Source organism: Coturnix japonica, chromosome 12, assembly GCF_001577835.2.
Source record: "Coturnix japonica isolate 7356 chromosome 12, Coturnix japonica 2.1, whole genome shotgun sequence".
Taxonomy (NCBI): Eukaryota; Metazoa; Chordata; class Aves; order Galliformes; family Phasianidae; genus Coturnix; species Coturnix japonica.
This window is the reverse complement of record NC_029527.1, coordinates 15,446,800-15,467,120: the sequence shown is the minus strand read 5'-3', so window position 1 is coordinate 15,467,120 and position 20,321 is coordinate 15,446,800. Positions and strand designations below refer to the sequence as shown.

At 43.4% G+C, this 20,321-nt stretch overlaps 1 protein-coding gene across 9 annotated transcripts in view; it reads right to left on the bottom strand.

Annotated features, from left to right (window-relative positions):
• The window catches only part of CNTN4 (contactin 4), a 239,861-nt gene that overhangs the window by 2,553 nt on the left and 216,987 nt on the right, over positions 1-20,321 (bottom strand). For 8 of the 9 annotated variants that reach the window (XM_032447184.1, XM_015875246.2, XM_015875243.2 and 5 more), the window contains 10 exons: positions 9,280-9,455; positions 7,708-7,828; positions 5,565-5,723; positions 4,697-4,846; positions 4,233-4,303; positions 3,144-3,378; positions 2,520-2,635; positions 1,844-2,030; positions 1,305-1,417; positions 42-210 (listed from right to left, as the gene is read on the bottom strand). In XM_032447184.1, the coding sequence (XP_032303075.1) occupies positions 42-210; positions 1,305-1,417; positions 1,844-2,030; positions 2,520-2,635; positions 3,144-3,378; positions 4,233-4,303; positions 4,697-4,846; positions 5,565-5,723; positions 7,708-7,828; positions 9,280-9,455 (1,497 nt within the window). The remainder of the gene's footprint in view (positions 1-41; positions 211-1,304; positions 1,418-1,843; positions 2,031-2,519; positions 2,636-3,143; positions 3,379-4,232; positions 4,304-4,696; positions 4,847-5,564; positions 5,724-7,707; positions 7,829-9,279; positions 9,456-20,321) is intronic. The other variant, XM_032447186.1, reaches the window with a different exon arrangement.

The following is a 20,321-nucleotide window of genomic DNA, read 5'->3' as shown; positions in this document are numbered from 1 at the left end:
GGGTGACACAGGGTAGAGGGGCACCTGCTCCCTGGCCTTACTCGAGATCTTTGGGATCCGGATCTGCTCGCTGCTGCTGCCATCGCCCCCGTCACTGAAGGGCTTTATCTCGATGATGTAGTCCTCATCAAAGGGCAGGGAGAGCTCCACCGAGGTCCTGTTGGTTTCAATCACAGATGCACTGCTCTGCCTGTTCCACCTGTACAAAACCTGTGGGAGAGCAATGAGGAAGCACAAACAGCAGAAGCACTCGTTGCTGTAGGAGCATCTGGTCTGACCACTGCTCTTCACACACCTCAAGTACCCAGTGACACCCAGACACACAGTCTGGTCACCAAGGTGCAGTCCTGACCCCAGCAGCCACTACTGCCCTCCCCACCTAAACTACTTCTTAAATTCACCTGCTAAGAACCACAAGTCCTATTAATTAGCACCACAAATTGTGGCATAATTCTGAAGATTTCCAGAAAAAAAAACACCAAAAATTGGGCAGTGTTTTGCTGTGAGCCGGGAAGGAATGTGAGTTATCCTAACCGTAAGTAAAGAAAGGAACTTTTAGACACCTGTGAGACAGATTCTGCCTTTTCAAGGGTATGAGAGGCTCTTTCACCTGTTTCAACTGACTTCTTAATTTGCATTTCAGACCAAAAATGTGTAGGGATGAGACAGTCTGAACTGCTGGGATTCATCTGGGGTTTCTGACTGAAAGCCCCGAGAAATTCCTTACTTTTGATTATTCAGCAGAGTGCATCAAAGATACTTAGAAGTGAGGGCAGACATGAGAGCTGGCACAAACACATGAGTCTGATGCTGCCAAACTGTGGGCTGTGAACAGAAAATGAAGCGTGCCCAGGTCCTTCACTGCTTCCAGCTCTGGTGGAAATGCTCACATAGCCCAGCCCCAGAGGCAATGGCTGGCATTCACTCACTGGTGTCTTCTTTGGGCCAAATTAAACCCTCGTGGAAGGTGATGGAGCTGAATTCTTCCCAAGATTTCTCTCTGGTTAAATTAAACCCTATTAAAACAGCTACTAATGAGGATTCTCTTTCTTTTCTTTTGGCTTTGCTTTCTGAAGAAAATAGAGCTATTAAAAAAGCATTTTATTTATCTGCAATTAAGGAGCTGGCTACAGCCTCTGGAAGGTTTCCACCCAAGGTCCTACTGTAAACCCCAAACTCAATACAGGATAATGAACATTCCCATTAAAGCCCAGTGCAAGAATTTGGGGACAGCCAATGCTCCATCAGGACTCCCTGCATGTCCCAATGGAGGCTGTGTATGACCCGTGCTGGCAAACACTCACTTTGTAGCCCCGCACTTCTGACTCATTATCCAGTGCTTTCACCTGGTCCCAGTTCAGTATGATCTTGGAGTCTGATGAGTTCCATATGATGTTCCCAGGGGGTTGACTTGGTGCTATGGCAAACCAGAGAAAGCATTCTGTGACTGTGGAGTGCCATTGGCAGTCAGATCCCTCCCCATACCCTTCCAACTTGTCCCATCCCAGCTTATGAGCTGATCTCCCTGAGGTCACAGCAGCTGTGACACTGCACTGTCTTCTGGCTGTAAAGGTATGCATTCAGGTGCTCAACATGCCCAAGACAAGAAGAAAAAAACCTCTTGAACAAGATAAATACTTAATGTTCCTACACAGCTGTGATTTTAATTTTGCAAGCTCTGCTTACTTAACATGGAGAAGAACCTTACCAAGAAATGGCTAATCCTTCTGCACAAAGAAAACAGCAAATAAATATCTCCCAGTTCCTTAGGCTCAATTAAAACTAGGAGAGCTGGCAGAGACCCTCTCCAGGCAGAGCACGGCCTACTGTCCTGAGCACTCACGTGGCTTTTTTGTCGTCACGTTGACCACGGCGCTGGACGGGCCGGTGCCAGCAGTGTTGTATGCCTTGACTGCCAGGTGATAGAGTGCATTGCCTTGCAAGTTGGTGACTTTGGCAGATGTCTGGTTACCAACTGTCCTGATCCTTCTCGCGTTCTCTTCCTTTTCGTCATGTCTCCAACACCTGACCTGCAAGACAAAGTGAGCGCTTCAACCCCAGCTGCAGGCAGGCAGCATCCTGGTGGTTCCTAGCTCTATGATACTTCTGCCCAAAGAGGTTCTCTGTGTCTCATCTGGGCAAGTCTTGCTGTTTTTCCCACCTCAGGGGAGATGCCAAGGATTAAACAGGATACCTTCTGTCCTTAAACTCGGGGCTGCTTATGACCACTGCTTTGGTCTGAGATGGAAGAAATGACCTGCAAACTATGGACTTTCCCAAGAAGCTTGCTGATGTCAGAGCAGCCTGTCTGGTCATCAGCACACACTGTCTGACCACAGCAAGTTCCCATCTGCATTTCACACAGACAGATGTGTCACCTTTTACCGCGGAAGAGAATGAACCTTTTCTTACTGCTGAAAGAGTAAGGCACTGCTCAGCAGGACCACACAGTAGGAGCAGTGCTGCCCCAAACTGCTTAGCACACAGCCCTGGAACCACGCCGTGGCTCCCTGCCTTACCTCATAGCCCTGTATCCTTCCTTTGTGCTGATTCTCTCGAGGAGGAGCCCAAGAAATTTCAATGTCTGTGGCAGAAAGGCTTCTGGCGAGAACTGTGACTGGAGCTCTGGTTGGCTCTGGGTAGAAGAGTTAAAAATAAAATCAGAGTTTTCAATTCTATGTTTAATTAGTCACTAACTTCAAGGGAATTTCATTATTGCATGCGAAAAGAGGCATGTGACAAAAACAAACTTTCCCATTTCAAAACAAAGCCCTGTCAGGCCTGTGCTAGACTGCACTTCCCCTTTGCAAGAGAAATAATAAATGTCATTACTAAGCCCAACCTAGGATACCATGTACAGTAATTAGGACAAGAGGGAACATTTTCTAATCAGTGGACATTAATTCATACTAAATCTCTGCTGAATTCTTTCCAGATTACATATTGCTTTTTCATTAATATCAAAAGATTTCATTACGATTAATGTTATTTTAATGACTATCAAAAGAATTAATCACGGTGCACCATTTATTATAAATCAGAGCAAGGATTAGGAATCAAAAAATGTCAATGCGGATGCTGAACCCTCTCTGATCCGCGGATGATGGCAAGGCGGGGGAGGGGGGATGGGCTCCTCACACTACCTTCCTCTGCCGAGTACACGACTGTCACGGGACTGAAGGAGCCTTCCCCCTTGTTATTGTACACCCCCACTTTCACTTCGTAGGGCGAGAAGGGCGGCAGGCTCTCGTTGCGGAAGACGTATCTGGAGGCGTCTGGCGAGGCCACGACGGTCTGCATCCAGCTGATGGTGCCGAAGGGGCGGAAGGCCACCACGTAGCCAAAGCCACCTCCGTTCTGCAGCTCCTCAGGCACGGTCTGTGGGCAGACAAAGCATGGAGAGGTGGCAAGTTGAGCAATTGCATTTATTTCCCTATTGCTTCTTGGTCCTTCCTAAGTCTAGGGTTAGCAGCTGGAAGCTCAAATGGGCCTATGGACACCCAAAGTTTCAATGTATGACAATATTCTGTAATGATGGGCCACTGTCCTGTGTGTCAAGGGGTTACTTTTGGTGGCGGCGTCGCTCTGCAGTCCAAGGCTCAAAAATATAAAATACCAGGCCATTAGAAAGATGGCCTCTGGATGTTTATGAGAATAAATTGACTGTTGTGTTGGAATACAAATTATATTCTGTGCAAATTATGAGTCAAAGTCACGGCTGATGTTCTTGTGTTTTTGAAACATATTGGAGTATCTGTAGGAGATGCAGCGAAACTAATTAGTCCAATGGAGGGGGAAATTTAGCACATTGAGCTGTGTGGTAAGGAGAAAAACCCATTTATAGTTTTTTAATAACCTTAAAAATATCTCTGGTGATTCATTCTGCCAGCTTGGTCAGGAACAGTGCTAAGTGGAAGTGTTAGCATGTCTAGTGAAGTTCATTATTAGGAAAAATACGCCAGCTGCATCACATCATAACATGAAAATACGAGCAGACAAATGACTAAAGTTCTAGCCCTGGCTGCCTTAAGGAATATTAAACATTCTTCATCTCTGCATCTCCTCTTGCTGGCTTTCATTAGCAGCAGTAAAAACCAGCGTGAATTGCATTGTGCTAACTCTTAACCATTTGCTGCCACATAACACAGCACCAAGGTAAGGGCTGAGGCTCAGGAGTTGCCCTTGGTTCGCAGCACCATATTCATTCTCCTCTTGGTTTGGTCTCCACTCACCTCCCACGTAATGACCAGCTCTGACTTGCTGCCTCCACCTCCACTGACATTGGCTGGGGTGACTTCAGGAACTGCAAAAAATTAAAACAAGATGCAGAACTGTAGATAGCACTGAAAACGCATGTGGGGATTCTGAAACCAGAGGAGTGTGTTGAAATGAACCAGCTACAGGACTCTGCTGGCCTTCCTCTGCTGGGTATCGGAAACATGAGCAAATGACTAATTTGCCACAGCAAACAGCACATTAAAAGTATGTCAATAATCGTATATGAAAAGTATGTCAATTAACTTGTGTATTCAGCCTCTAATTGTTTAGTTTAAACATTTATCTTCCATAAAAAGGGCTTTTACATATTTTCCTATTTCACAGCCCGTTCCATTACAGCCTAACATGGAGCAGAAGAACACATCCTCTATGAGCAGCTGGGGGACAAGACTGAATTCAGTTGCCTGCTGCTACTTACGAGCTTCTTCAGTTCTTCTGTTCTCCGATGGTCTGCTTGGCTCCCCTATCCCAATCAAGTTGGCAGCCACGACTCGAAACTCATACTCGACCCAAGGGTTGAGGCCCACCACAGTGGCTGTGAACGTCCTGCCATCGATCACCTCTGGAACTGGAGACAGACACAGGTCAGGGGTGCAGATAAAACCACTAAAAGTATTTTTAAAAGGCTGAGAAAAGGTCCTGTTGGATACCCTTAGCAATGAGGGATTAACATGGATACAAAGTAAATGAGGATTGTCAAACCTTTTCTCATTTTTAATGCTTTAGTAATTGCTTAAGTCAGAGCATTAAAACACGGTGCTTTTAGCACAGAAATTCCCGCTATTAAAAAGTTTCTCATAAATTGCCACTTTCTGAAAACAAGGTGTCAAGGCAACGGGTTTGCAAGTTGTTCTTTTTCTCCTTTCAGACTGCACTGTTCCCTCTGTTTAATGGTTACTGGAATGGAATTAACCTCTGGTGGAATGAGCAATTACATCATGGGATTTTTCCCTCTATCAGGAAAATAATTCTACTTAAAGATAGGCCAGATGACACGGGCTGTCCCTGAGGGATGTCTTTATAGACCACAATTACTGCTGTATATCTCCAGCGTGGCAACAAAAGATAGGAATTCATTCTGTTTTCCCTTAAACATTCATGAGAAAAATGGATGAGTAACAGCGCTGACTGGAACCTAAATCTTTGGGTTGCCAGACTTGAAACCAGTTAAGAAGAGCAGCATCCTGCAGCCAGAGGAATCACACAGAGAGCAGATCTGTGGCTTTGCAGTTCCCAATGGGCTCCTTCTCCAGCAGCACAGCTCGGTGGGTCAGTGTGGCCCTTACCTGTGCTCACAGCCTGCCAGCCCACCGAGAAGGGTGTCCGGGCCTGCACCACATACATGGTGATGGGGCTGTGGTTGTCTGCTCCTGGCCTCCAGGACAGCTGGGCTGTGGTGTCGGTGATCTCATCGATCGTCACGTCCTCTGGTGGGCCTGGGGGACCTGTTAGAAACATTGCAGTTGAAGTTGGGTGCTGACTGTGGCCTTCCTGCCCTGCAGGATGCTTCTACCAGAGAAATGACCTCTCTCACGCATCACACTCTTCCATCAGCAGTAGTACCTCTCCCCAAAGCGCTGCTTCACAGCGATCTCTCCTCCTCACTCTTCCACTTCGGTCTAAAATTTTTCTCAAATGATATTAAGATCAGAAAATGCTCAAATATCTACAATACCCTGAAACTTCCAGTGCCCTGTCTTTATAATGAAACTTCTAGCAGGTGCAGCCAGATTTAATTTCTAATTCTGTGTCATTTTTGCTTGGCTGGGGAGAAATCAATCACACAGTGCAGCCTTGTTCAACTCCTCCAGTCCTTCCACCCCAATGAAATTTCATTGCATCCTTCACAATTTACTCCTCCTGCTTGGCCGATACTGACATAACCCATCTTCTAGTCTTGGAATAATGACAGTTACTCCCAGCATTTCCAAATATACTGCTTAGCAGTGTGCATGATGCCAAATTAATTCAGAGACGTTCATGCAGGTGCTATCTCAAGGTCAACAGAGTGGAGAGAGTCTCTGGTACCTTCATGCAGTGACCAGAGGAGACAGGAAGGAATGAGCAGCTCCACCTTGACTCAAGTAGATGAGATAACCAGTTTGGGACTGGGTGATCTTTCAGCAGGAGTTCAAATCCCTAAATGCATGACTGCTGAAACCAGGCATGATGCAGCCTTTCTCTAGGGCTGCATCACATCATCTTGACACAGCTCAACTGTGTACCTTATACAATCTTATAACATCTATTATGAAAGCTCTATTTATGCAACAGCAATTTGCTCCCCCTCCAGTCTCACAGCCCAGGAATATTTCCCAATTTATACAGAGTGCAGCACACCTCCTGGTGCAGCCATAAGACCACGGCAGACGTCACTGAGTGGTATTTTCGCTGTCACCAGTGGTCTCTTTCCTGTGAAAATTTCATGTTCTTCCTGTTAGTTTGCAGAGCCAACACTAAGGAAATTACCTAACTGAGGTTCTCACAGCAGGCTGTTTTGAAATGTGCGTACAAAAAAGAATAACCAAAACCACATGTTCTGACTGCTAAATGATGTGGCCATAAACTTTACGTTAGTAGATGAAAAGAGACATTCAGAGGAATCAAAGCAAAATGGGTGGCCCGGCTTTCATAAAGAGAGAATTTCTCACTTCTTTTTCAAGTGCTCCTACTTGTGTTGAGCTGCCTGAGATTTTTTGCTACATGGAAGACTTGGAAACTGTAATTCCACAGAATGGTTGAGGTTGGAATGGACGTCTGGATCCACATAGTGCATCCCCTGCTCTAGCAGGGACAGCCAGAGCAGGCTGCTTATAAAGTTTATCTTCAGCTTTTGAGCAGGGAGGACAAATTCAAAGGTGGCATGGAAGAAAATGGGGCAAGACTCAGCTTCGTGCTTCTTGAAGCTCATAAGCAGGAAAAATAATATATATATATTTTTTTGTAAAGATTCAGATTCAGGTTAATCAATCACATCTCCATTAAAGCCATACTTAATATCATCTATGCATGGCAACAAACAGAACCTGACAAATCAGTGCTGTTACTATATCATGTTTATTCTAGCAAAGGGAACAACCATAAAGGAATGCACTGAAGATACTGGAGGTGATTTCTGCTGCTGAGTTCAATAAATAAACGTGCTCAGCTGGTGCAAGTTTTGCATTCAGGACATGAAGATGAACTCGTGTGTTTCTCTGTGCTGTGTGTCTGTTGTACGAGCACGCATACAGGAAAGCAACTTTATATACATTGATTGAAATTGTACTGTGAACTGCAGCTTGTACTTCGAGCTTATTTCTTAGATTAATTACAAGATGCTGGGATCCTAATGAATGTCTCTGAGCCCAGGAATTGTCTTACCAGCAGCAGAAGATAAGAAAGAAAAGAAATTTTACAACAACAACAACAGTAACAAAATTCAAATACCTCTTACAATCAGGTCTGCAGCAGCAGATAGCTTGTCCACACTTGTTTGCACCATGCAGACGTATTTCCCAGCATGCTTCAGCTGGATGCTTCTGATCATCAAATCACCAGCTGAATCCTGCTGATAAAGTAGAGAAAAGTGGTTACAATTACTTTTTAATGAGCGCTAAACATCATTATCACATGAAGGACACTGTGACTAATGGATTTATTTTACACTGGCTGATGAAAACATTCGTAATGCAAGCCGTGGCCTATTAAAATTATGTGAGTCTGCCTTGAAGATAAGAGCGGGAGCACTTCTACAATTATGGCTTCTGTAAGGGGCAGCGGAGCCAGGTTTGGGTCCGTTAAGCAGTTTTCCCATTAAAACAATGTGACGGCCTTTGCAGCTTTGCCTCGACTCTTCCTTCAACTCTCTGGATACCTAATTTATAGCCTCTTCACCATTCAAATGTCTACGTTGTGTCAACATCTATTTTGTAAGTGCAAACCAGCCCAAATTATGAGACATCTGCAATAGCAGCCTTGTGTTATGGCCAGCATTTTGATTGCCTGGTGTTTCTGTACTAAAGATCATGAGAACAGCACTCTCCTAGGAAATCTTGCATCACCTAACAGCGGTAATTTGTTTTCCAAACGCCAAATGCATGTCTGATTAACTGTTGAATAGAATTAATTATGTTTCTGTATGTATAGAAAGCTCCGAACTCTTTTCTAAATGCTTCTCCAGACACAAAGCATTCAATATATCAGAAACCTCAGGGTAACCTTGTGATTGTGGCTTTCGGACCGAAGAATATTAATACAGTTGGTAATTTTTAGCTTTGCAGCCCAATCAGGCACAGTCACAGGGAAGAGCTGTCACCACTGATGTGCACCCCAGGCAGAAATCTTTACAGGCATCTTCTAAGGGTTTGCAACATCAGTGGGTACAGCCTGGGTTTCCTATCAACAAACAAGTAACAGAGAACCCAAATACACCAATGTGTCATCGCCAGGAAACGTGCACAGATAACACTGAGAAGAAACGTCACCTCCAATGGTCAGTGACATCTGCAGCACAGTGAAGATCCCTTTTGCGCAGAGGAAAAATACTTCCTCTAAGCATGTGGTCATAGGAGAAAGATACGGTCATGTAAGCGAGCCAACCCCAGTTTCTGTATAAATACAAAGTTCTATGGCTGTTACGTTTTGCTTTTTTATTTCCTTTTTGAACTATTATGGATTTCTTCCCAATGGGAAAAGTGAAATGGTAGTTTTTTGCAAGGAGAAAATGCATTATAGGTCTTCTAACATACAGTTCACTCCAGTGGTAAACAATCATTCATGCCATCAGACTCAGGGCACGTCATTAAGCAATTATAACTATCCTGCATCAACGGTAACAAAGCACTGTACTGTCAATGCCTATTTTCTCAGCCTGTGAGACATAAGATAACATCTCCTAGTGTCAGCTTAGTCAAATACTTCTCTTGCTGGCAACCCTTCTGTGTGTTACCTGCAGTCATTTCTGTGAGTGCTGATGCAAGAGGAACCCTATGGGGAGTTTGCTTTAGAGTTGATACTTACCCCTCCGACTCTTTCAAAGTGATCCCCATCTTTTTCAAAGTCTATCAGATGTCCATTGAACGACCAGGTAAAAACGATATCGAGAGAGTGATCGTGAGACACCTGGCAAGGCAAGACGATACTTTCTCCAACAGTGACGTCCATACTGAAAGGTGACACCATAACCCGTGTTGGATCTACAAATAAAGAAAACGGGGAAAAAAATATTAATCCTTTCTTGAATTGAGATAGAGGTGGAGCTGAACCCATATCACCATGCAGTCCAATCCAATCTCCACTCAATATATAGCAACTACAGCATTGACAGCAGAGTTTGAACAAGTCACAGCGGTTACTCTGGAAGATCCTTAAGGCAATATCTGAACTATCACATCTTTGATTTCATCCCGATACCTTTCACTTCTTAAAATGTTTATGTTTTTTCTCTTTGAGGTGGGTTCTCACAAAGGATAAGGAGAGTGATAAAAAATGATATCAGAGTGATATCAACTGAACTCTTCCTAAGAGGCAAACTAAAACTGTGCCCCAACAAACCAAGCAGAGGGGTTTGGGGTGAAATGTGGGTCCTGTGTGTCATGCCCAGCTGACGTGGGCAGTTAATGGGTCAAATCGATTCCTCTTTCAGGATCTTGGTGGTCATAAACAGGAAGTCACTGACCCAATGACCAGGAACAGAGCAAATAGTTTGGGGAGATATAGCAAAAAAAAGGTGAGAATTGGTCATTTTCTGAAACACCATATTGAATGAGGAAAGACAAAAGACTGCAGGTATCTGTGATGCGGAGGTCCTGTCTGTTATGTACCAGCTCCATCCTGGGCTTTGGAACCAACCCCTTACTCACAGTTACAGTTTACCACTGGTTTACTTTCTTTTTTTTTTTTAAACTTTGGGTCATGCAGTGCAAACAAAATGGCGCCATCCAACGATGAGCCATGACACATTATGCAGGCTACAGCCCCTCATCTGTGCCCATGAATTCCCTCTGCCTCTGAAGTTAACATTTGTCTTTCATTTCTGTTGACAAAAATGCCGTATTTTTTTTTTCCTATAGGGCCTCAGAGGAATGAAAAGGGGAAAAAATATTGCTTAACAGTGAGACCAGAAGTCTGAAAATCTTATACAGACAGATATCTTTGCTTATCCCCTAAATCTATTCTGCACAGCTGTCAAGGTAAAATGATACAGGCATTATTCATTCTCTAGTATATGAAATCAAAATCTTAACTACGTCACCCAGAAACTCCTGCAGAACCGCTTAATTCTCTGCTAAAACAGTAAGGGTAGTGCAAAAAAAACCACATGTGCTGGGCAAAACTTTTCACTTCTGAAGTCTACAGGAATTAGTGAAGAAAGAGTTCACTACCAACTCAAAGAGCCTTCTGATCAATGTTTAAAATCTTTATGAAGGATGTGATTCTGACACGCAATGAGCGCCTCGCACTGCCTGAGTGCTCCTACACGCACCCCACAAAGCACCACACGCACCATGGTGCTCAACAAGCATCAACATTGAGGTTCTGCTGTGGACAGCCCTCATCTCTCTGGAACTTTCTGCAAGAAGAGAGAAGTCCACACTTAAGATTTGATTCTTCCTGCTGAAATACACAGAGCTTATAAAAATACATAGAATGAAACACGGGTGTTTCCTAATGACCTGTTTCCCAGAGCAGTTTAGCACAGCTCCTGTGGAAGCTGTAGGGGATGGACGTGCCCAGTGCCTCTGAAAATCAGGCCTCCAGGTTTCAATCCAATCACAACAAGGAGCACTGCAATCTTAGAACTGAGCATAGTGGGTTAGAGAAGCAGATGATAAGGTGCAATGACAAACGACACGCAGCGCAGGCTCTGACCCCAGCCATTGCTTGACATCCTCAGCAGCCCCCTGCATTGCCCTCTGCAAATCACCCCAAGGACAATGCTTACCAGTCCCTTCTCAAGGACAGCAAAAGCTGAAAAACAAAACCACCTCCTCTCCTTGGGATAACATGAACAGAGCAGCAAATGGAAAACATTATTCAGAAGCCAACTGAGGGCAGCCCAGTGCAGGCACACCTCGGTAGCGCACAGCCAAGCAGTAACCAAAATTATTAGGTTTGTGTTCTCAAAATCTGTAACATCGAGCTCCTTTAAAATTACAGTGAGTGCTTTAACATTACACTGTCTGTTAGTTGCTGTCTGAGGGGCAGTGGGCCAAGGGAAGCAGCCATCATCTCCCACAAAACCATCCCAGGAAGGACAAAAGGGAGCACGACTGCTCTGAGCCAGTGCTGTGACAGCTCTTCAGGCTTACCACTGAGTTTCTGAAGAAGAAACAAGTGAATGCTGAACACCAAAGGAGATGAAAAGCCCCTCACAATCACAGTGCTGAACAACCTGGCTTTCAGCCTGGCTTGGCCGTGCCATGCAGCCCAGGCTCAGGGTGCAGTGCCCTCTGCGAGGCTCTGGCTCTAGGTGTCACTGACAGCTCAGGGAAGCAGGGCAGCTCCCTGCTGCCTCCTTGCACAACAGTGCTTTCTCCAATGCAGTTTCTGTGTTTACTGTGGGAAGAACATGGTATTCTTTCTATGCACAATTTCCCTTGCCTGCCAACAAGCAGACCTTCAGCAGAGCAAATCTGCGTCAGGATGGCTGTGCAGCACCCAAGCATGCAGGGATCACTGCAGCTCTCCTTACCCATGTGTGTCTTGAATGGAATCCCTTGGTGTTACTGCTGCAGTGCAGTGAAAATTCACTGTATTTCTGACTCATTTAATGCATTTGGCAGTTTGGAACTACATGGTCTTTAAGGTCCGTTCCAACCCAGGCCATTCTATTATTTGGCTTACAGCAGCAGAGATCTTCACTAAGTTTTCTTGCTTACTTTCAGTTTGAAAGAAGATACAGAGCTGAGAAGCACTTCCCATCTGCAGTTGCTGTGCTTGCATCCCTTGCACCCTGCTAACAGGGAGCTGCCATGGACTCCCTGTGCCCCATCTGGGGATGCTGTGCTGCATCCTCACTGCAGACCCATAGGCTGTGTGCACTGTGGGCTGGAGCAGCAGTTCCCTAACCTGAAGGGATGCCTTCTTGTCCCGGTTTGCTATTGATTGCGTGTCCATTAGGGGGGATTACTTGTTTAGGATAAACAGCTTTGCATGGCTGTGCTCACTTGTCATAGCTCATGTGGCGCTGTGCTGTATCGTATTGATCTGGAGGACACAAACACAGTGGGAAACCATCCACACAGACATGACATAAATGGCATGAAGTGAGGCAGAGGCTGACACTCACAGATAATGCTCACTTTTTTGTTTTAAAAAAACCCAACAACAACCCAACAAGTTGGTCTAGAGCAGGCAAATATCTCCAAATGACACAAGAGGACAAGGGCAGAACAAGAAGCAGCCCCTTGTGTGTGGTACCAAGCAGGTCTTGGACTTATGGCAGGTCTTGGACTGTGGCAAAAAAACTGAAGGCATTGGAATTCATCCCAAAACTTAGCAGTGCCTTTTGCAGGGCTGAATTTCCATCCACATGGCTGATATTCCTCATACAGACCCAAGGCTACAACTAGTACTTGCAGGTTTGATTAACCTCCTAATTACCTGTTGGTCTTAAACAGCCATTAGTGTTACAAGCCCACCTACATTTTATACTTAAATCTGCATGAGTGAAGTCTGCATAAACAATTTCAGATTTCACACACAAGATTTTAAAACATTTTTTTTTTAGATAAATTATGACATGAACGGGACTCATTCTTTCCCTTTATGGCAACTCTTTTTTTTTAATCAGAGTGAGTTAATAAATGCATTGCAGGTCAACGCCCTCTATTTGCAATGACATTTTACACTATTATATTTAGGGCAAATCATGTCTAGAGATAATAAAAATCAATCCTGGAGGTAAAACATCTGTTTCCAATGAGCAACTAAAGAATCCAATAAATGAGTGCACAACTGTGCTCCAGTGTTTCTTTCTCTCCTGTTTGTGATTGAAACGTTTCTCCAAGAGCAGGAAGTCCACAACACCACAGACCTAACAACTGGCTCAGCTTATGGGAGCTCTTAGTGCTCTGGGCATCATCAGACCCTGTGAAAAATGCTGAAGACAGGAAAAATATGACCCCAAACTAAAGAGAGTAATGACTGGTGAATAACAGAAAATGTACTATGATTAGCATGGCAAACTACAGCTATCTTAGTAGATTGTTTGAGCACTTTATGGGGCATGGCCAAAATTGATATGAGAAAGAAATGAGGAAAAGCAAAGTAAATATAACACGTCCTGCCTTACAGAATCACAGAGATAAGCCACATACAGGCTTTCAGGAATAGCACTCCTTCTCACACCAACATAACTTTGGTGTTCCATACAAGCTGCCATGTGAGCTCTCCCAGGACAAGTAACAGGTTTATAAGGCACATCTCTTAGCAGAAACTGCTGCAGCACGTACAGTGTTCTTGAGTCTGTACTGCAGTGGCTGAACCTAATAAAATGGCACCTTATTACAAGTGAAAGGGATAGCATCAGCTTAGAAAAGAGACTTGGGACTATAGGAGTGCTTTGATTTTAGAAATACGTGGTTAGTGCTCTGGATCTTCCCAAGCCATCAGGTAGCACTGATATGTAGCTCCCAAGGCAATGGCATATAGCCACATATTTAACAGGGATTAAGGAATGGAGGGGTAGAACATTTGGCCTTTCCTGGAAGACTGAAGACTGCTTCAGCAACACACTCAGTTTAGCTGGGTGTTTATGATGTGCTAAAATTGCTTTCCCGAAAGAGGATCTCGGTCTTTTGACTCACTTGGCTTAAAACTTGCCATAGCAGAACTACAGCATTGGGACGTCCATGCTGCTACTTTCAGATGGGCACTTCAGCACATCCTGTGAGTCCCTTTCTCTCAGGAATGCTCTTTGCTTTGGTGTGTGTAAGGTTTGTTTTAAGAGAAGAGTTTAAATATTGCTCCTTGTAACCTACCCATCCTTAAGCCTCACTTTTGAGATAGCCTTCTTGGCTTCATTCAGAGCTCAACTGCAGCCAAAGTCCAAATTATTAACTTGTTTCTTAAACTGATGCTGAAAAAGAGCTTCCCACAGATTGAAAACTGTTTGAATTGATGCAGATCTCCCTCTGATGAATTAATGCCTCCCACCTTGCAGACAGGGACCTGGCAGTCAATCAGCAGATTGCATTTCTGCATACTCAAATACACATCCTTTGTGTGGCTGAATAATAAATGAAGGTTAATTTAAATCTGAAAACACATTAAGAATGGAATCGCATCAAAGGATAGTGGGGAGGGATGTACCATTGCAGCAAATTCAGAGACAAAATGTATGAAAATATATCCAACTCCACTGAGAGTACAAAGAGTGTTACTTAAATAACAAGAGGGCACGATACTTCATTTTAACCTCCATTTTTGCAGTGCAATGCAATCTTATCAAATCAAGCTCTCCATACAATTGTGAGAAAGAAAATCGTATCTAATGGGGTCTGGAAATGACAGTCAAATCTGTCACTCACAGAAATTCATCCTCGCTCTTTATGGCAGTGTGCAACAGTGCCTGATTACACTACACAACCCAAACATACCTTCTGTCTCTCTTTGCATTTCAGGCTCAAATGAAAGCCACTCCACTTCAGAGGTGCATTAAATGAAATTGGTATGTTTGACAAACGACTGAACCATTTGTGACACACTTCATAGATAACCCAGGGAATCCATGGTGTCACCTTTTGTGGGCTATTGATTGAAACCAGCTGATATCCATCTTTTCAAGTATGGAATAATCTACTGTCATTACAAAAAATGATGGCCATCTTACAGAGAAGGTTAATCAGATACAGGAGAAATCATATCTAATCTTTGATAAATTGCAAGTCACTCAAGGATCAATCACCGTTCGCCCTGTAACACAAGCCAGAGGTAATTGTTCAAACATAATGCCACGCTGTCTGTTGTGCAGCCCATGTATGTGGGCTGTGGCCAGAAGCATCCTGACCCTTTGAACAGCTTAACCTGCCAGGACTGCTGATTTATGGGTCTTTGCTCTTTCATGGTAGAGCGGGGTTTTGGATTTTTCCTATCTGAGCCCTGTGTCAGTTATCCACACCCTCCTGCTCAGGACCAAGATGTTAAGAATAAGCTGACAAACCAGAATAAATCCCAAATTTAGAGTCATTAGGAGCTGATGCCTCTTGGAGCTGTCTAACCTAAAGAACGGCATGGAAATCACTGGGTAGAATCTCAAGCTTGTGGATGATGCACAGCCTAACCATCCTTAATCCCGTCCAAATCAAGTCTTGTATTTTTCATAAATGTCTTGGGATAAGCAAGTCTTGGTGCACAGGTGATTTATCAGGCAGCCCCAGGCGCAATGAGCATCCCAAGCACTTAGTGAGAGCACAGCAAGCCATCAGCCCCACTGGGAAGGAGGACCGGGAGGGGGTATCTACTGAGAGCTCTGAAAAAGGAAAGCTTTTACTGTTACTTTAATAAACTGGACAAATTTAAGAGTATTCTGCTTTATCTCCCATATGTTCCACTTCTTTAAAACAAACGTTTGCAGTAATTGCTGCATACATATTTATCCAAAGTTAGTAAAACTCCCACTTGTGCTATAACACAGGTATCTATATAAGTACCATTTCATACAGAATGGAATTTGCACCAAGAGACGATACCTCTTTGTTCTCAACATTAATACAATTAGTTCTCAGTAATATTCCCTCACTGTTATATTCCTTATATTCCCACCAGAACTCATGGCTATGTGTCATTAGGAAAAATGACCACCTCAGTTTTCACCATTGAGTGTCTATCTCCTGCTGTTACCACAATGGCTTATCTTCTGGTTGGGTTGTTGTATCAATCCCATGAATGCCTACAGCCAAAGTATTTATCTACAGCAGCATCTGCTCCTGCTATTTTATAATTAGAATATAATTAGTAGAAGTTCTTGCAAGTAGCTCCCATAGAGAAATGACTCCACTGCACAAAAGTAAAATCTGCAATTCCCAAGCTATTGGCAATCTACACTAAAGAAGAAATCTGGGCATTTCTCAAGTGCCTCAGCAAATGCCATCCTGACAACAAGACATAATTAAGAAGTTGTAGTGCATTGGGAGAGACCAGATACAACCCATCTGCAGACAGGTAAGGCAATCAATTATGCAAAGACTTACTTGCAGTTTCAGAGCAACCTTGTCAGGTCAGCCTAAAGGTCAACCTCAAATGAAAAAGTCAAATTTCTTAATAAACCGAGTGCTTGGAAAAAATACTGCTGCCACAGCAACATAAGTTTTCTATTTAAAACCACTCTTAATGTTCAAATATGAATTCTTCTTTTCAGACAGAAAATGGATGCCTCCAGTTACCGATAATGTTGAATTCTTATTCAGCTTTTGCATACAAATTGCAGAAAAAACGTGTGGATAGTAAGGGTTCAGAAAGTACCTGGCAAGTTAAAAACTAATTAGGAAAGCACAATAGCAATTATCCCAGCCTCAAACCTCTGGAATTTACAAGTATCCGAAGAACTGAGTCAGCCAAAGGGGAGAGGAAAAGCAAGAAAGGGAGTGATTTGAGCTCTATTTAGTGGCTATTCACAGAGGGAGCATCTACAAAACTGCTGGCTTGTAAATGGCTCCTGCTAGGGGCAAGCACAGCATGTGAGCCATCCTATTAAATACTTGCTCGAATTTTTAGAGTTTGAATCACAACCAAATGTGAACAATTAAGCTTAACAGAATTACGCCGAATAGAGAATTAGATAAGCAAAAGAGAGGGAAAAGTACAGAGCGAGGAGCTCTGTGGGATGAAGGCCAACAGGAGCACAGATCTTGGAGTGAAAGGGAATAAAATGAGCTCCGTTCCTTTCTTTCCTTGTCTGACCTTGGGCAAGTCATTAAAAGTCTCTGCTGCCTTATTTACCCATCCAGCCTATCACATGGAAGCAAGGCCTTCATTAGAAAGTGCTTTGTCTTTTCACACCGCTGTGCACAGGAGATATTTTTATTTAAGATAAACTTTTACTTGAAACCCTGTTGAGACCTCTCTGCTGCCTGGCAGGACCAAAACCCAAACACCTTGCACCAAGATCAACTTACAGTCCAACAGAGCCAACAAAACAAACCTTCAAAGGCCATTTCCTGGGCCACAGAGGTTTAATTTGCTTCCCAGTTAAGGTGAGGCCATCTCTGTGCACTTTGCTCCTTGCAAGGAAGTGCCTCACGTTCCCATGTCCCAATTAGTCGGTGACAAATTGAGAAGGCAAACCCTTCTGAGCACCTCGCTCCTGCTTTGCTCTCTTGTTGGTGCAATGATGTTACACAGGGGCAGCATCAAGGCAGGAGCATGTGTAGAATGAGAACAACAACCCGCAGGATCATCCCATCATTATAACTTGCTCAAAATTCTCAGCTCCTATGCTGCTGAATGAATATTCAACACAGGGCACTGTTAATGCATCCCTCACATTTCTCCTGTTGCACAGCATTTCATTTCTAATTAGCCACAAGTTTTTCCTTTGCATGTTGCTTCAAAACAAGAGCCAAGGTCTAACTAGTGAAAAGACGTGGAGAGGGGGAGGAACAAGCAGCAGGTCAGCAGCAGCACCTCTCCTTCCTGCCTGTGTTCAGCAATGGATGAGCCTAGTCCCGTGCTTCTCAGCACACAGCCTTGCTGGGACACCAAGCAAATCTGCAGTATTCCTCCCTGACATTCCCACCCGTTGCTCTCTGCTGCCTGAGATGTCACTCCCCTCCCATTCCACCAAGCATTTGGTTATCAGGATGAATGGATTCAGGCTTGAGTTGTTACAAAGACTTCCTACTGAGACATGAAAGGAATTGAAATTTTCACTGGAGAAATACTGCTCACTTTCTAAATTCTAATGAAGATTAATATTTCAGCATATTTGCAATGAAGCTAGAAGAAAACAGTACTAACATCTACAACTCTGATCCCTTGATCCAACCAAAAACTTCAAACGTAATGAAAATTAAAGTTGTATTTCAAGTAAGAGACTTTGCATGAGAAAGGGAAGCAATCCAAGCCACAGCAAAACAAGTCGAAGACAAAACTCCCTTCTTTCACCAACAAGCTGCTATTGGACAACGAAGATTCACATTCACATCATATTCCCAAATAACTGCTTTAATATTGTGATACAGCACAGCCAGAACTTAACCTCTTCTGGCAGTATCTGATGTCAAGTTCTCTCTGCCAGCATGACTCTAGGATTAAGATGAAGGTCTCTAGTCTCACATTTACTTTGATGTGATTGCCCATCATCTCACTTAAACTGCATTAGATGGGGTGAGAATCAGAACCCAGGAGTCCCTAACACTGCATCACCACTCAGCAGTGCTTTCCTTACTCCGTGATGCATTAAGAACCATCACATGCAGTCTTCACCATTGTGCCACTCTACTTTACTACCTGATATGCAACATTGAGTACACCAGCGCTCCATTCCCCTTCCAATCCAATGAGGCTCAGGGAGAAAAAGTCAAAACTGCTCAAAACCTCTGAAGTTTGGTTCTGCTAAGCTGCTTCCAAAAACGCTTCTGAGAAAACACACAAAAACACTGATATTTCCCTGAGTGCTGTCCCAGATTCTTTTCTTCACCACTCACACATTTTCCTCCTACTACAGAAAATGTGCTCTCTAAACACTTCATCTGTATCTTTGAAGTTAAAAACACAGCCTTCAGGCCAGTCTGCTCTTAGTTACTATTTTCAAGGATATAAAGTTCTTAGGGATAACAGAGTCATTACCACTGTTGCTCTTTATTTCCCTGGAATGATTCCCTCATCTCTCACCTGCAATGGGGACAGACAGTCATTTTCTCAATGCATGTAATATTGGCATCATTATCTTCCCCATCCCTCTCTGTACAGACTGAACTACTTGGGTGTGAAGAGAAGTGGCTCCAGGGGCACCTCCCCCATCTTGTACAACAGGACTGTGTGCTATAACGATCTCAAGTTTTCTCCGTTGCATCATTTTCTCTTAGAGTATTCAAGATTTGTGGGATTTCCATGAAGCTCATCCCAACGCATGCTTTGGAAAAGGATAAATTCTATCCTCCCTTGGGATGATGATCAAACTCATTGTGTTAGTAGACTGACAACATAAAGTCTTCCTGCATGAGCAACAAGAGGATGCACAGGATTTTTGTCCCACTGCAGTAAAAGCATCATTTTTGGTTCCTTAGGAAAGCTAAATTAATTCTCTGCAGCTACTGGCTAGGGAAACAGGAGGAAAAAACTTCAGTCAAATGCATTTGGCTTTTCTCATGAATATCTAAGTGTCCCCAGTTGGATGGTCATTTCCAGTTAATAAGCTCTGGTTGGTCTTCTTTAGTTATGCAACAAATGATTGGAGAAAATAATTTGTTGCTTACATTCTACATCCAATCACATACACGAGCACACACCATCTACTGCACCGCATTTTGATTAAAATATATATCAGAAGTCTTTGATCTACGGTTTCATTTTATGCTGGATTTTCATTTGTATTCAAAAATGGAGAAATACTTTAACCTTTCTGAAATGGATTGTGTTAAAATAAATTAAAGAAAGTTGATGAAAAGCATTAATTAACCTGCTTTTGTCTCATTAAGAGTCTGTGTTTAACCTAAAGGTCATCTCCCTTTTCAGCTGATGTATGGATTTGATCTTCAATGATGAGCTAAACAACCCAATCTTCTATTGATGACTGAGTCAACTCCTGAACTTCTTGCTTTTCTTTTCTGTGTGGGAGAGGACAAGAAATTTCCTAAAAAGAAACTGCTGAGCTTTGTAAGGCATTATTTTAAGCCATCCGTTCCAGCTCCTGCTGTGCCTGAAGGTTGGCTGGAGGTTGCAGCATGCAGAGCCGAGAGGGAAGGTGGTGGGGTGGGAAGCAGGGAGAACAATCTGCTGCATTTACCCACACATTCCACACCAACTTCACACACACAATTTGATAGTCAAAATACTTGGAGAAGCTTCATAAAAGTCAAGATGTTTGTATTCCTCCTTTTAAAAATATAACTCTAATA